Source organism: Tympanuchus pallidicinctus, unplaced genomic scaffold (genome assembly GCF_026119805.1).
Source record: "Tympanuchus pallidicinctus isolate F22 unplaced genomic scaffold, pur_lepc_1.0 scaffold20, whole genome shotgun sequence".
NCBI classification, from domain to species: Eukaryota; Metazoa; Chordata; class Aves; order Galliformes; family Phasianidae; genus Tympanuchus; species Tympanuchus pallidicinctus.
This window is the reverse complement of record NW_026294722.1, coordinates 4,283,496-4,298,542: the sequence shown is the minus strand read 5'-3', so window position 1 is coordinate 4,298,542 and position 15,047 is coordinate 4,283,496. Positions and strand designations below refer to the sequence as shown.

General features: G+C 54.2%; 2 protein-coding genes across 3 annotated transcripts; both read right to left on the bottom strand.

Annotated features, from left to right (window-relative positions):
• Window positions 1–2: 2 nt before the first annotated feature.
• LIME1 (Lck interacting transmembrane adaptor 1) lies at window positions 3–8,209 on the bottom strand. The gene is made up of 6 exons (XM_052683602.1): window positions 6,978–8,209; window positions 4,193–4,344; window positions 3,712–3,763; window positions 3,553–3,640; window positions 3,082–3,467; window positions 3–2,821 (listed from the first exon to the last, which is right to left on the bottom strand). Exons 2-6 carry the CDS (start codon window positions 4,306–4,308, stop codon window positions 2,441–2,443), a joined length of 1,023 nt encoding a protein of 340 aa, XP_052539562.1. The 5' UTR covers window positions 4,309–4,344; window positions 6,978–8,209; the 3' UTR covers window positions 3–2,440.
• A 662-nt stretch (window positions 8,210–8,871) lies between these two features.
• Window positions 8,872–14,998, bottom strand: ZGPAT (zinc finger CCCH-type and G-patch domain containing). 2 transcript variants are annotated; one of them, XM_052683584.1, is made up of 6 exons: window positions 14,055–14,997; window positions 13,159–13,292; window positions 12,401–12,559; window positions 11,282–11,413; window positions 10,027–10,444; window positions 8,872–9,574 (listed from the first exon to the last, which is right to left on the bottom strand). In XM_052683584.1, the coding sequence occupies exons 1-6, from the start codon at window positions 14,696–14,698 to the stop codon at window positions 9,436–9,438; spliced, it is 1,626 nt and encodes a 541-aa protein (XP_052539544.1). In that variant the 5' UTR covers window positions 14,699–14,997; the 3' UTR covers window positions 8,872–9,435. The 2 variants fall into 2 exon arrangements, with proteins under 2 accessions (XP_052539544.1, XP_052539545.1); XM_052683585.1 differs by having other exon boundaries at window positions 9,463–9,574; window positions 9,979–10,444; window positions 14,055–14,998.
• Window positions 14,999–15,047: the final 49 nt, after the last annotated feature.

The window sequence follows — 15,047 nt, the reverse complement described above, 5'->3', positions numbered from 1 at the left end:
GCTTCCAAGCCGGAGGGCTGAGAGCCGCAGGGCCCGACCGAGAGCCGCACCTCCGAAACGGTCGTACCTACCCCGAAAAAAAAGTTGCTGCCGTCAAAAAAGTTGTGCTCTCCAAAGCTGCACCCCCAAAATCACAGCGCTCCCCCTCATCTGTAGCGCTCCCCAAAAAGTTTTGCTGCCCCCTCCCCCAGATTCTGCAAAAATTGGGAGTCCCCTCCCAGAAAACCCCCAGGGAACCCTGGAAGTTGCAGAGCTCCTCCATCAGCCCTTGGGCTCCCTGGCAATTGTAGGGCTGCCCCCAAAGTCACGCCCTCTCCCCAATTAGAGGATTCCCCCTAAGCCACAGCACTTCTGCAAAAGTACGGGGCCACCCCAACCGTGTCACCCCACCCGTAATGACAGGGTGTCCCCTACAAAACCTTTGTTACCAGCCAGGATGAGTTTTGGGGTCTCCCAAAGGCTGCAGGTGTGCACAGGGCTCTGGGTGAAACCTGTTTTCACGGGATGCCCAGAGCTGCACAGGGTGCGCTGGGGGGCCAAAAGGCATGGGGTGCATGTGGTCTGTGGGGCAGTTGAATTTCTGGGGGGACACGAGCGCTCAGGCTGGCACGACCCACATTCTACTTGTGGGGCTGAGAGTGCTGGGTGCCGCCCTGGCTCTGTGACGTTTGATTTGGGGCCTGAAGGTCAGGACAGAGTCCGTGCAGATGTCCCCCCTTATGCACCCCCCAGCAGCCCTACCTGTGGTGTCCCTGAGTGCCCCCTCATCCCTCTGTGCGCAATGAAGAGGGCGGCCCTGGGGCAGTTAATTAGCAATGATGGGGTGCAGCCACCAGGGGTTGGGGCAGCAGGGCAGGGGCTCCCCCCAGCCCCCACCTTGGGTTAATGGTTAACAGCAGAGCGATCGAGCCCACATTGTGCAACTGAGCCAGCACCTTGGGTGCATTGCACAAGGGGGGTGTGGGACTATAGGGGCTGTATAGTGACATACAGGCCCTATGAGCTGTGCTGGGGTACAGAGCCCCCAAGGTGGTGCTGGGGGCTGCATGGGCAGGAGAAGGGTATGGGGTGCAGCACCGGATGGGGTGCAGCAGAGCATACAGCGCCATGTATCATGCAGCACCGCATGGCATACAGCACTGCACCCTACAACATGCAGCACGTGGTGGGATGGGGAGTGGGGTGGAGAAAACAGCAGTGGAGAAAGGAGGGGGGGTCGGGGAGGGATGGAGAAAAGGGGATGGGGAAGGATAGGGATGGGGAATATGGGGAAAGAGAAGGAGGGGGATGGAGAAAAGGAGACGTGGGGAAAATAGAGATGCGGAAAAAGGGATGGGGAAAAGAGGATGGAGAAGGTGGTGAAAATAGGGATGTGGAAAACGGGGATGGGGAAAATGGGGCAGGGACGAGCAGCAGCTCAGCAGCGAGCCCACGTGCGCAGCATCCCCGCGCCCCGCCCCGTGCCCTTTCCTATCGGGCCCCCATCTCGCAGGGGGATGGGCCCGGCTGCGCTCGGTGCACGCTGCGGTTTGGCACCCGGTTCATCTCAGCGCCAGCACCCCGTTCCTCCCCGTGCACAGGGCGTAACGTCCCCGGCATTCTGCTGAGCGCCGTGTTTTCGGTTTTCAGCTCTTCGCCTGCTTCGATCGAGGGCAAAATGTGGAGGAGGCGGGCGCACGGTTTCCTTCCTTCTTTCCCTCCTGTGCTGCAGCATCAGGGTGGGCAGAGCCCCGGCTTTGGCACCGCTGTGACACGACCCTGCCTGGTCCCACTGCGGCAGCGCCCGGTGGCTGCAGCCATGCAGGTGTTTTGGAGCATTGGTGCAGGTCCAGCACGTGACTGTGAGCCCGCCACGGTGCCACCACGGGTGAGGGTTTGGGATGGAGTTTAAAGGTGTTTTCTTACCAGCAGGACAAATGATAAAGCAACGGGTTTGTAGGATGCTGCTCATGGAGGTGTCACATTTGCCCAAAAGTGATGGAGGTGGAAAGTGCCAGGGGACAGTGGGGACGTGCAGCCATCCCACAGTTACCTCGGGGTCACTGGGAGATGGAGTGGAGCTGCTCACGGCTCCCACTGCTGGAAGGGCCCCATTCTGCTCCAGCATCTCTGCTGATGGGTGACCCAGTCCTACAGTCCATGCCTGGAGCTGCCTCATGGCAACGGCCCCAACCCCCTCATGGAGTTCCCATGGAACACCAGAGGTAGCACCAGGCATCCCACCATGCCCACCCGGCTGGAGCATCTCGGTGCCAACCTGCTGGCACCAGGTGGGACAGGACAAGGATGCTTAAAGAAAAGTAACTCAAAATATATACAGAGCTCACATTTGGCACAGCTGTGTGCCCGTCCCCACCTTGCGGGGCAGAGCCTCAGTGCCCAACCTCCATCCATCCATCCATCCATCTGTCCATCCATCCACCTGCCCGCCTTAGGATTGCTATAGGTTGGTGATGTACACCTGCAGCCCATTGGCAGCTGTCCAGCCAGAAGCTCCCCGAGATTCCCCTCCCCACATATCACCAACGCTCTCATAGAGGTTGTCCTGCTGGCAAGGCTTCCCCGGCCGCTCCCGTTTTGCTGCCTTCTTCCAGCGAACGTCCACAGCCTCATAGTCTGGCTCAGGGCCACGTGCAGCCCAGGCTCTGTCATTGATGGCCTCATAGCAGGGCTCGGGGGGGGCCGTGGGCCAGCAGGCAGCTGGGGGAGGCTCCTCGTGGGGTGGGGGTGGCCGCCCGGATCCCCCGTCCCTGGGGGATGCTGCAGGGCCATGGTTCCTCTTCTTGGTGGCTTTGCACACCGTTGAGTACATATCTTCCAGCTGTGGAGGGAAGGGAATGGTCTGGAGATGGCTGATCCTCCCAGGTCATCCCTAAGCCCCTGGTAGGATGATGGCATTGCCATACCCGTGGGTACCACTCTTTGCATCACTCAGGATAGCGCTCGGTTCATCTCCTACCTGCACCCGGGCTCCATCCCAATCCCCCAAAACACAGTTGGAATAGTAGAATATCCCATTGCGTGCCCTTCTCTGCACACGTGCATTATGAAGTAGTGTTATGGGCCCCCCCAGTGCCATACCTTCAGATGGGGTGCATCGCTTGCACCTTCCCAGCACTGTGGGGCTGCAGAGGGTCCCACCACGGCCCCCTCGTGCTCCTCTGGCACCGTCTTCTTCACCTTCCGGATGCAGGCATAGTCAGCAGCCCCTTGCCTGACCCGAGGGGGGGACGCTGGGGTCCCAGTGGCAGTAGGTGCATCATCCCCCCCCATTGCCAGGCACTCGTAGAGCGTGTCTGGGGGCGCACGATGCGGTGGGGCGAAGGGCAGGTTGGAGTAGGTCTGGTCGGGAGCTGCAGTCTCAGAGCTGGGGATGAGGGGCAGCTGGCGGTGCAGGAGGACGGAGCTGTGCGGGGAGTCAGGAGGCAGTGAGGAGAGGGGGAAATCCAAGCTGGCCGGGCGCTGGTCTGCAAGGAGGAGATGGGACATGGAGGCACTGCACTGCAGCACAAGGTGTGTGGGGTGGGATGCTCGGGGGTCGCACACACTCACTGTTGTCCTTGGCCTTCAGGCGGTACAGCTCATGGAGCCTCGTGTCCGACTTGCTGAGCGAGCGCAGCTGTGTCTGTCTGAGCAGGGACTGCAATGGGGAAATGCACGCTGTCAGGGCAGGGCACCCAGAGCTCCCCCCAGCCCTGCCCGTGCCCTTACCTCATCCACCAGCTTCACGCCGTCTGGAGGGACCTTCTTTCTCCTGCCGTGGCTGTGGGAGAAGTGGGACTGAGTGGTGGTGAGTGAGTGGTTGCCTGGGAGCTCGACCCAGCTCCAATGGGAATCGCTGAGCAGCCCTCACCCCAAACCCACCCCCTGCCCCTCCACCAGACTGCAGTGGAGGCAGTGCTGCTGGGGGCTCGTGCACATCCTGCGCCCAGCTGGGTACACATCTCCAGTGCCCAGGAACCCTCAAAACCCCATCAGCGTCCTGTAAGCAACCCCCAGCATTGCCCCAACGTTCACCCACCCGATGTTCATCCACTCAACATCCATCTCCAGCATCACCACCACAGCCTCGCCCCCAGCTGGGACCAGCTTTTTTGGGTGCAGGCCTTCCCCCTCGGTGCACACCAAGGCTTCAGCAGGGATCTGGGTGTGAGGAGCAGCCCTAAAGCACACGGCATCGCTGGGCACGTACCGTGGGCAGGCAGCACACAGGGTGCACAGGTAAACCAGGCCTCCGAGCAGGGCCAGTACAGCGAGGGCCACCAGGGGTGGGGGTCCCAGCAGCCCCTCACTGTGGGTCACAGCCATGGGGCACCGCTTCTGTGAGTGCTGCAGGGCTGAGCTCTGGGGAGAGAAAACATAAATGGGGCCGTGCATGGGGACAAGGCTCTCTGCATTTGATGCCCGGCGCCCTGTTCCCTGCCAGGACCCCACAGTGCGGCTGTTGGGCAGGGGGCTGCCCAGATCCTGCAGGGACAGCCACCAGGGATTGTTTCCTGTCCTGCTGCTGCCTTGCTGGAGGTTCTGCTGCTCCGGATGTTGGTTCTTTTCAAAAGAGGAGCAGCGCAGAATTCATCTCCCACATTGCTTTTGACATCTTACAAAGGAGAAGCCCCAGAGGCACCCCAAATTGTCAGCACGCTTTGGGGATAGCAGGGCTGGGCAGTGACCACGGCATAGGGTCAGAAGAGCTGGAAACCATTTGGTGGGGTCACGTAGGATGCTGGCAACAGCCCTGCTGACAGCACCATCACCGCACTGGGGGCCATGGTGTGACTCGGGGACGCACAGAGAGGATCCTGCTTCTCAGAATGGAGGAAAGCAGAGCAGTTTGTGGCAGTCACCATTCACCCAACACCAGTAAAATCCCAAGGCATCGTTCCTTTCCCTGCTCGGCCACTGCTGTGCTGCCAAACTGCCACCACATCCCCAGCATCGATGTCACAGCGGCCGCTCTTTGCTCTGCACACCCCAAAAAGGCCCTCGGGTGTCAACGTGAGAACTTCCCACACCTTCGGAAACGTCGCCGATTCAAAGCCTTCACCCCCGGAGAGCAATTATTTCCATGTGGAAATGGAGACGGGAGGTCGGAGGCACCAACCAGGCTGGGCAGACCGGCTCACATCAGAGCTGGGAAGGAGCTCCTCTGCCTCCATGGTGTTTTAATTAGGCAGCACCGCTCGCTGTCTGAGCACGCATGGTTTGTTACCTGCAGCGCTCCAGACGGTCCCGGCTGAACTCGTTTGGCTCATTACAGAGGATCAGAGGCTGCAGGGGTGGCTGCACCCGGGGCAGCAGCAAGGAGAGGTGCTGGCACTTAGCAGAGCAATACGCAGCAATGGTGGCTGGAGGTGAATGGGGCTTGAAGGGAAATCTTCTCTTGCTGTGACAAGCACACGTGGGGACGGCTCATCCCACGGCCATCCCCGAGCTGTTTGGGTTTGAGAATGAGGTTCTCCAGCTGAAGTTAACTCAGAGTTCTTCCCCTGACCTACTTTGGCCGCCCTCTCCACTGTGCAGGAGGTCTGTGGTTGCTCCTGTGTTTTTGACCTAAAAAATGGTCCACTTTTTACTCTCTTTGGCACGTTTGGGTTCTGCACTCATTGGGAACAGCCCCCTAGGGACAGGGCGCTGGTTTTACCAATTACCAAGAGCGACCAGCTGGAGACCCAGCACTGCCCAATGCTCAGACCGAGCAGGCGTTCAAGACAGAGATTCCAACCAACTGCAACGTGCAGCTCAACTTCCTGCTAATACATGGATCTCCAGGTTCTGGGGCTGCTCTCAGGGCAGGAGCTGCAGCAGACAGCATTCCCACCAGCCCCACTGCACTGCAGGTGGCCGCAGCTCCGTGGGCATGACATGCACCAGGGAATCGCCCCATCTCACGATGCCTCAGCACCAGCACTGAACCCGGTTTCTTACTCCAGGATATGAGGGTTTTTCAGCTCCAAAAGCCATGTTACAAAAAGCTCAAGTTCCTCAGCTGGGCCTCATGACAACGAAATCTGATTTCCTGTCAATTTAAGTTCTGCTGCTGACGATTTTGCCCAGCGTGATTCATTGGGGCAGATAACGCTGCACCAACATAACATAGGAACAAGAGGAGAGTCTGCAGAGCTGCCATGGAAAACACCAAGGTGCTTCTCATCCACGATGGCCAACGGGGCCACAGCCAACGCAGCGCGGTGCCCTGGGGATTTGTACCAAAAAAAGCCCCACCAAGCAGAATTAGGGGGCTTTCAGTCCCCAGTTGTGAAAAGCGAAAGCCTCGTAACCATTAATCAACAGCACTCAGCCTGCCCAAGACAACGGGATGCCATTAATAAAGCTGAAGAATATTTCCAAGGAGGAGCAGGCACGAGTGCTCAGCCCCTGCACTGCGCTCCTGCAGCTCTGAGAGGGGCTCTGAGCTCCCATTGAGATAACTTAGAAAAAGGCCAAAAATATCTCTAACGCCAGACCCGAGCCTTACAAAGCTTGGATGAGCACTAAGACCCAGGACCAGCAACGCAGACCAAAGCCTGCTCCACGAGGGGACGCAGGAGGTGTGTTTGCCCAGATCTCCGGGCTGCCTCTGTGCCCCACATTCAGCACAGTTCTGCATCATTTCAGATTGATGAGAGGCTGTTTCAGTGACCACACAAGCCTCCACAGCACCCTTCTCACAGGAGTTCAGCGTTTCCCCCCAGAGCTGTTCTGAATGCACTCAACAGTCCAAGCCCAAGCTGCTGCGTTTGAGACCTTTGCCTCCTTTCCCATCCCCAGCACCACGCACAAACCCCGCACGGCTCCCCGCAGCTTCACCCAGCAATGCTTCAACTCTGCAGCACTGAAAATAGGAATCCTGCCTGTCCAGTCTGGCTGGCTGCAGCAGCATCTCTGACAGCACTGCAGTTCCCACACGGATTAAATATTTTCCAGCCCCGGTTTAGTCGCAGATACGTTTACCAGGCAAGAAAGGGACCATCACTTACTTTGCAGAACCTCAGAAACTGGTGAGCGTGAAGAACAGGAATCCAGCCATGCCTGCCTCCTTGTCAGTCAACTGAGAACTTTGTCTCCTTTAAACCACAAGCCTGCTCCTCATCAGGGGCTCCCAAACACTCCGAGCATCTCCATCCAAGTTCTCCCACTCTTCAGCTCATTCTCGGCAGGCAGCTCTGTGCAGATACCATGCAGACCACAGCTTCCTGACCTGCAGAGCTTGTTGTTTCACCCAGCAGCAGGCTGGGCTTCTCCCCGCCTTGTCTGCGAGCAGGCTCTGCAGGCACCCAGCTCACAAGAGCACCCTCTGCTGCTCTCTGCTCCTGTAGAGCTGGTTTTGGAGCCAGCTGTGTCTGCAGGTGAACGTAAGGAAAGAAGGGGTTGCCACATCGAGTCATTACCTTGCAAACAAGCAGTGCCTTAAAAGGGCAGAGAGAAAAACCAAAAAAGTAAATCTTCAGCAGGGATGTGCCATGGGTGGGAGGCAGCAGCCGCGTAAATGGAAGTCTGAAAAGTGGAGCTGTGGGAAACCACAAGGGGTAAAAAACACAGCTCAACAGAGACACGGGGCTGATACACCCAATTGTGAGACGGAAAACACCCAACGGCATCGGGGCACAAAACAAACTGAGGAGTCCCTCTGCCCAGCTCATCAGTCGTGGGCCACTCCAACAAGCAGCCACGCTAAGCAGGCACACTGACTGTTGTCACCACTCAACACCCGTGTGTGGGAGTTGCAGACATCGGGGAGGGCACTGAGGAGCCATTGTTAAAAGCCTGAGTTCAACCCAGAGCGTGGAGGACACGAATTGAGAACAATGAAGAGACTGCAGCCAAACTGGTGACAAACAGACGGACGCCGTGTGCTCCAGGCAGCCCACCACCTTTCACAGTGCCCATCGCAGCAGAACCCCACCACTGCTTTCCAGGAGGAAAGAGGCACGCTGAGAGGCTTCCTGAAGATACTCATCTTGTTCATTTTGGCTGTTGCTCTTTGTTTTCCGAGGTGTGCCTGCAGTAACGCTAAATCACATCTCCACTCTGATGGTATCTCCTTCAGCCTTAGGTTTTCTGGTTAGCTTGGCAGTGAATCAGACAGGCCTGGCCCCACAAGGTGATGCAGCTCTGCCCAAGCTGACAGCTTCATAATTTTCTCAGGAGCAGATAAAAAGGTGGCATTAAGGAAGCAAAGCTTTCCATTAGACAAAAAAAATAACTCGGAATAAAAGGAAATCAATTTTTTTTTTTTTAATTAAGAAAAAATGTGTTCTTAAGATACTGGCATGAAACCACTAACAATTATTTTTTTTTTTAAAAACAATACAATTACAATGCACAAATCCCACCAGAAAGAGGGTCTGATGAAATCACCATCTCTCCTCTGGGGCAAGGGCCAGCTGCAGCCAACAGAGAATACAACCTTGGGGAGAGGACAGCCCTCCTGGGAGAGGACTGAGCACGCAGCAGGGAAGGGCACCTCACCTGGCTGCCCCCAGGCAGGGCTGTGTGCTCAGCACACACACACCTCCTGGTCCTTGTGCTCGTTCAGGGCACAGTCTGACCTGAGACTGGGTCCTGAGGTTTCTTAATAACGGATCTGCATTCAGAGAGCCACCTAAGACTGAAAAACTCAAGTAACAACAGAAGCTCAAGGTTCCCTGTAGTGTTGATCCTGGCTAGGAGGTTTGAGAATCTGTTACTCTGCTGTCATGCTCCCCCAGCTCTGGCACTCATGGAACCACGCAGCTCCCCATGCCAAGTCAATCAGTTAGGCTACAGCATGCCTTAGGGATACTCTTACAGTCAAACTGAAGAAATACGACGCTTGAGGCCCCTAGTACCCACCCCTAAGCTGCCAGTTTTCTGTCTATGCATTACACTAGGTTGATGAGAAACTGCTCTTTATTTAAGAGTTCTCAGATAAACCCCATAGCAAAGAACAGAAGGTAGAGAGCAGCTGAAGCAATTTGCCTTTGTTGTTTTCAACTAGCATATGCCTTTTCTGCTCTGCCAGAATGTGCCTGGGACCCTGCCTCCACTTGTGTTCATCAGTTGGCTGCAAACACAAGCCACAACCGATGGCAGGATGTGGGGCTTTCAAAGGCCCTCCTCATCTGGTTCGTAGCCAGCAATGTTATCATCTGAGCAGCTACACACTCCAGCTACTGCAGTGGTGAGAGGAAAGAAGTGTGCAAGATAGCAGAGAATTGTGTTTCTTGTTGCTAGTCCTTATGCAAACTTCAAGGCTGGATGGACGTGGGCTCATCCTCTTCCCGGCAGAGCTCAGCAGCATCCAGTTTCAGGAACCGGTGCTTTTCAGCCCAGTTCTTGGACTTGGAATGCAGCCTGAGACCCAGAGAAGCAGGACAGCTCACCGGGGCTTTGAGGCCATGAGCACAAGGGTCGGCTAGAAGGATAACCACTTCAGTCAAACACCTTCCCCGGAGACTAGAATTCAGTCATCTTCTTATGTGTATCTGCTTTCTTCTGCTCCCGCTGCAGACTGGCTTCCTGGGCCTGCAGCTGCCCCAGCTGCTTGTGTGCATTAGCCAGCTTCTCCTCCAGCTGAGCAGTAGCAACGCTGTGCCTGAAAGCAAGAAGCATCATAGCAGTGTGTCATCCTGCACGGTAAGATCAGAGGTCTGTCACCATCCCAGGAGGGTCTTCCCTTTCCTATGGGATCCAAGGCACCTGCTGAAGGCAGGAAGTACCTGATGCTCAGCACAGTCTGGGCTAGAAAATGTCCTCCAGCGCTGCTCAACAGCAGCACTTCAGAGATGGGCATGGGAAGGAAAGGACTCTGGGACTTCTCCTGAGAGAGCTCTTCTCTTTAACACACCCAAAGGACCCCAGACACACGTGCCAGTGTCCAAGCTGGGCTGAAGCACACGTTAAAGGCTCTCTGTCTCTCTACTTCCCCCCAGGTCTCGCACAGAAGTTTCCTTCCTTCCTCCCACACCTCATTCCAAGCCCACCCCTTCCCAAACTCACCAAGAATCCTCAGCTTATCCCATCGCCCAAAAGAGAAGTTTTTCGTACCGCCCAATATTGCGTGCCAGGGCCTGCTGGATTCCTTTGATATCCTTCTGTGTTTGCTCAATCTTCTCCATCGTCTGGAAGAGGCGGACGCTCAGGGCCTTCTTGGTGCTCTTGCTAGCATGGTAGACCTCTTTGCTTTTCCTCTCTGGCAGTGTCACACCTCCAGGCCTCTCCCCAGCGCTCTTCCCTCGCAGTTTCTCATTCAGAAAGTCAAACACGTTGTGGGGTGGCTTGCGGCTGCCTGCAGGGGATCTCCTGCTGTTATTTCCCTTTGCTCGGGATTTCTTTGAACTGCCAGGGTCCAGCCTCCCCTGTTTCTTCCTCTGAAGCACCTCAGCACACTGGTCAAGGGATTTCCCTCGAGGAAGTACCACCGCCTGCACCGGCTCCACTCGGCCCTCAGAATTCTTCCCCAGCCCTGAGAGGGAAAAGCCATGAGAGTCACCAAGCCATTAGCACAAGGAAGGACATCCCCTCTCCAAGTCAGCTCCCACCACAAACCCACACTCACACTGACAAGCTTAGAACAAGCATGCAGGCTTTGGACGTGCAAAACGTCCTAAGTACCATCCAAGTTGAGGGAAACAGCCACAAGCCACAGCTCAGTTATGTAACTCAACAGCAGGAGCCTCCTACAGCAGAAGATACGCAGTAAGAAGCCCAAGGCCAACAGCCAGGTCACCTTCTGTGAGACAAGGTTCAGTCTCACATCCTTGGCTTCTCAAGGCAGGTTCTTAAAACTGGTTTGGTTCCTCTGGGAGAACCCGAGACAAATCGAGTAGCAGACGGGCCTCCTAAGGCCCCCAAGGCTCCATACAATTTGTGTAGTAAGAAGCTAGTTTAGCAGGCTTTGAAGTCCACGTCTAGAGCCAGGAGATGCTTTAACACAGACATCACAAGCTTCATAAATCAGCTCCCTTCTACCTTCCTAAAGCCTTTGAACAGCTCATTCAACAGTTCTCATGGCTTTAATCGTTACCTTGACCTTGGTTTTAAATGCCTCCAACTTTTGCTATTACCATACAGGGGCTGTATGTGCACACATGTGCCTCTACCTCGATTAAATAGTTTTCTTCTTGCCTACTAACACTTCCACCCAGGGGTGATTCATCACATACCTCAAGCCTTATCTAACAGGCCCTTCAGCAAAGTTTTTGCCTCATCCAAAATCTTCTCACTTAGCCTTAGGATCCATCACAGGACTGAGACTGCGACGTAGGCAGGCCCCCACACCACCAGGACAACCTTCTCTTACCTTTCCCAAACTCGTATCCCATCTGAACAAGCAGTTTGGAGCCAATGCCACGAGTGTGGGCTTCCCAGCCACCGAAAGAGGAACTGCACGCAGGAGCCCATTCTCCATTCTCTGGAACCCCAGAATCAATCACTGCAGCACAGAAAAGACAAACTAGTGACACACAGACACCAAACTGATTTGCAAAACCTTCAAGAGGACAACAACCCTTCTTGATGCAATACAATGTACTTCTCCCACCACAGAATCATTCAGCAGCTCCTCCAGCTTTACTTGTTCCTACTGTGCTGTCACCTTTTACAAACACCACTTAGAGGGTTACCTGAGAGCTCTCACTTGATTTAATGCACACACCATCTCACAGTTCCAGGCAGAATCACCTACAAGTCCCTACATTTCTTTCCTTTCTTCTGGAATGGTCAGATTGATATATGCCATCCCAGCAAAGTTTGGCACTGTGGCACATAATATGCTTAATCAGTGCTTCCAGAGCATGTCATAAGCTCAAGGATTCTCTAGGCTAGTATGCTAAGACGTGTTATTAGCATTCAGTAATCTCCATTAGGCTAAATTTACAGGGCTCTAGGACACAGCTTTGTCCCTGTGACATAACAGGGGCACTAGCACAGAGAGAGTGCTACTTGTATATGCTCAAAGAGGTCACCTGGGCTCTGTTTGTGTCAGCTTGCTGTAGTAAAAAACCAGGCACAGCTGTTACTCATTAAGGCACTGGGAGATCCAAATACTTGTGCCTGGGATCTCACTCGTGCTATACAGCTCCATATTGGTTCCAAGGAGATTAGAAGCCTCCTGTTTCACTTACTTGCTCAGCTCACATGCCCACCTGAGAACTGGAACTGTGCTGTAAAACATGGCGCCCTCTACCTGCTCCCACAGAAACATCCCAGCTTCATCACTGGTACTCTGCACTAAAGTCACACTTCATTCTGCAATTGTAACATAACAGATTCTTCCCCTTCTCAAACTTTCAGCAACGCAAAAACAGATTACCCACCGTCTCATGAGAGGTGAGACACTTGCAATGAAAGCTCCAGGTCCCAGACAGAAGGCAGGCACAGATCACAAGGCACTTTTCTCACACCCTCACCACCCTCTCACCTTTAGCATAACCAGAATCATCAACACTGTCTTCATCAGATTCAGCAGATGAGGCACCATCTTCACTTCGTAGTGGGGGAATTACACTGTCTCCTTCCACAACAGCTTCCTTTAGCAGCAGGGAATCAAACTTCACAGTGTAGTAGCCACTGTCAATATCTACAGAAGAAAAAGCAAGAAACAAGTAAACGCTCAATACAAACACTGCAGAGGGCTTTCTCAAAGTCAGCTTCAGGGAATGATGTGTGGGAGAGGAGAAAGGCCCAAGGAACACCTGTTAAAATAGTTAAATGCTTAAAAGATTTACTTCTAAAAATGGAGAAAGATGGGCTATCAACAAATGGAACTACAAAGAAGTTTGACTTACTCCCTCTGACCCAGCAATTGCCAAAGAATAAACCCTCACCCTTCCCTTCTCAGAACAGAGGCAAGCCTCTATCAACAGCTCCCAGACTGCTGCAGTTCTACTCAAATATGCCAGCAAGAGCCTGCCACACCAGCCTCTTCCCTTTCGGTGCATTTCATGACTATGCCATCATTTCCCTTCTACATTACTGCTCTAATGTCACCTTTTGTTTCCTATCCTCAGAACAACTCAGACCGCGTTCTCAACCACCTCCAGATTTTCAGTTCAAGGCCACAGCTACATCCTCAAGTTTTTGCTACTGTTAACCAAAATAGCCATGCTTTGTAATTCCCTGAGCATGGGTGCTCAATCCCTACACAGCTCTGGCAGAACCCCCACAAACACCACTCACCAGTTATTTTTGCAGTGTACCATATCCCATCGCTGTGTTTCGCCAGGCAGGCAGAGCCCACCTCCAGGGTGCTCAGATTGGGCTCCTGAAATGGCTGAAGCTCCTCCACAGAGACCACTTGGCCATGTGAAAACCTGCCAGGGAAGGCAGAAAAGGAGTTAGATGTACCTCACTGGAAAAGGCTTTAAATATAAACCCCTTCCTTCCTGACAGGAAACGCAAACAAGTTGTCAGCAGTGATGAATCTGCACCAGTAGCTGCACAGCAGATTCATCCTGCATTGGTTCCATTACAGAAGTCGTTTATTTTTCATCGTATTCGTATCATTTCTGTTGTGTAACAAAAGAATGCATCCCACCCCCAAGAACGAGGCTTTCTTTGCAAGGCAGATCTCTGAGAAATCACAGATCTTTTGAGATACTGAGGACTGCACACAGACACACAGCTCTCCAGCTCAGCCTCCTGCTCAAAGCACAGCCAACCTCAAAGCCTGATCAGGTTGCTCAAGGCCTTATCCAGGTTAGCTCTGAAGCTCTCCAAAGATGGAGACCCTGTAACTTCTGCGTGCAGCTGGAACAAAGGCACCATCAACAGACCGCCTTCGGTATTTTTGTTCTGAGTCATTAATCTGTGATTAATGCAGCTATTTGAAGCATAAGGGAAAATCTCTGCTACTCGACCACAGGGATTTCTGCTTCATCTCCGCATTACCTGAAGAAAACTGCCCAACTCTTTGATGCCACCAGTTACCATACACAACAGGTTTCAAAAACATGGCAAAATCCCATTGGTTACAAAAGCCATCATGGAACACTCAGATGTTCCTGCCTGTGAGTAACACAGCCCTTAGCAACAGCAAGGATACGAGCCCCCTCCCCCTCCATATTCTTCTTTACCGACAGTTCTCTTTAAATCTGCATTTGTCATCCAAGAAGAACGGGCACGGCTTCAGGGACTTGTGAGTTGGATAGAGATACAGCACTCTGACACCCGCACTGCCATCTTCCAAGTATTCTGTCCCCACAATCATGGCATTATGGTACTCCAGCGTCCCCCAAGAACTGTAGTACGGGGCTTTAACCTTCATCCCACTCAATTCCTCCTCCTCCTCCCTGTCAGACTCTTCCTCCTCTTCACTGCACTTCAATCCACTTTTCTCCTTGCTTTCTTCATTTCCCTTTGAAGATCTCTCGCTGTTATCAGCTGAAATCTCATCATCAGTTCCAAGCTCAGCAATGGCTTCCTTGAAGGCAGCATACTCCTCATCCTGGGCAGCACTGTCGGGGTTCACATGCTGCTCCGGGGCATTTACTTGGGGGGATGAGGAGGAGGCATTTGTATCTAAGGCAGCCAGCAGCTTGCTCTTTTTGACAGCCACCAGGCTGGACTCGGTCAGTTCTATCAGCTGCTTTAAGTCTTCTTGCAACTGAATCAGGTCCGACTGCTGCGAGGGGTCCTGGCCCGCCCCCAGCGCCAGCTCTACCTGCTGCAGCTGGGCGTTGTAGGCCTGGATCGCTGCTTCCAGGCTCTCTTCATCCATTCCGACCAAAAGAAAGGAGTGTTTAACCGTGTCCTTTCCGGGAACTCAGAACATGCCCCAGAATCATACGTAAAGCAGCCCGGCGAAATTCCCGCAGCGCACAAACCGCCGGCGGTGCGTCAGGGCCCCCGGGCAGCTCGGGACTGCCCTACCCTATCCCGTCCCCGTGCAGCCGGAGGCCACTGGAGCCGCCGGGCTCTCTCACAGCCGCAGCCCAGACCTCCCGGCTCAGCTCCCGCACCCCCGCGGTACCGCCGCCATGACACTCCCCTCACTTCCGCCCCTTTGGACAGCCACTTCCGGCTCCTCCAGCTGACGCGCAACGCCACAGGAGCTCTCCGTCCTGCAC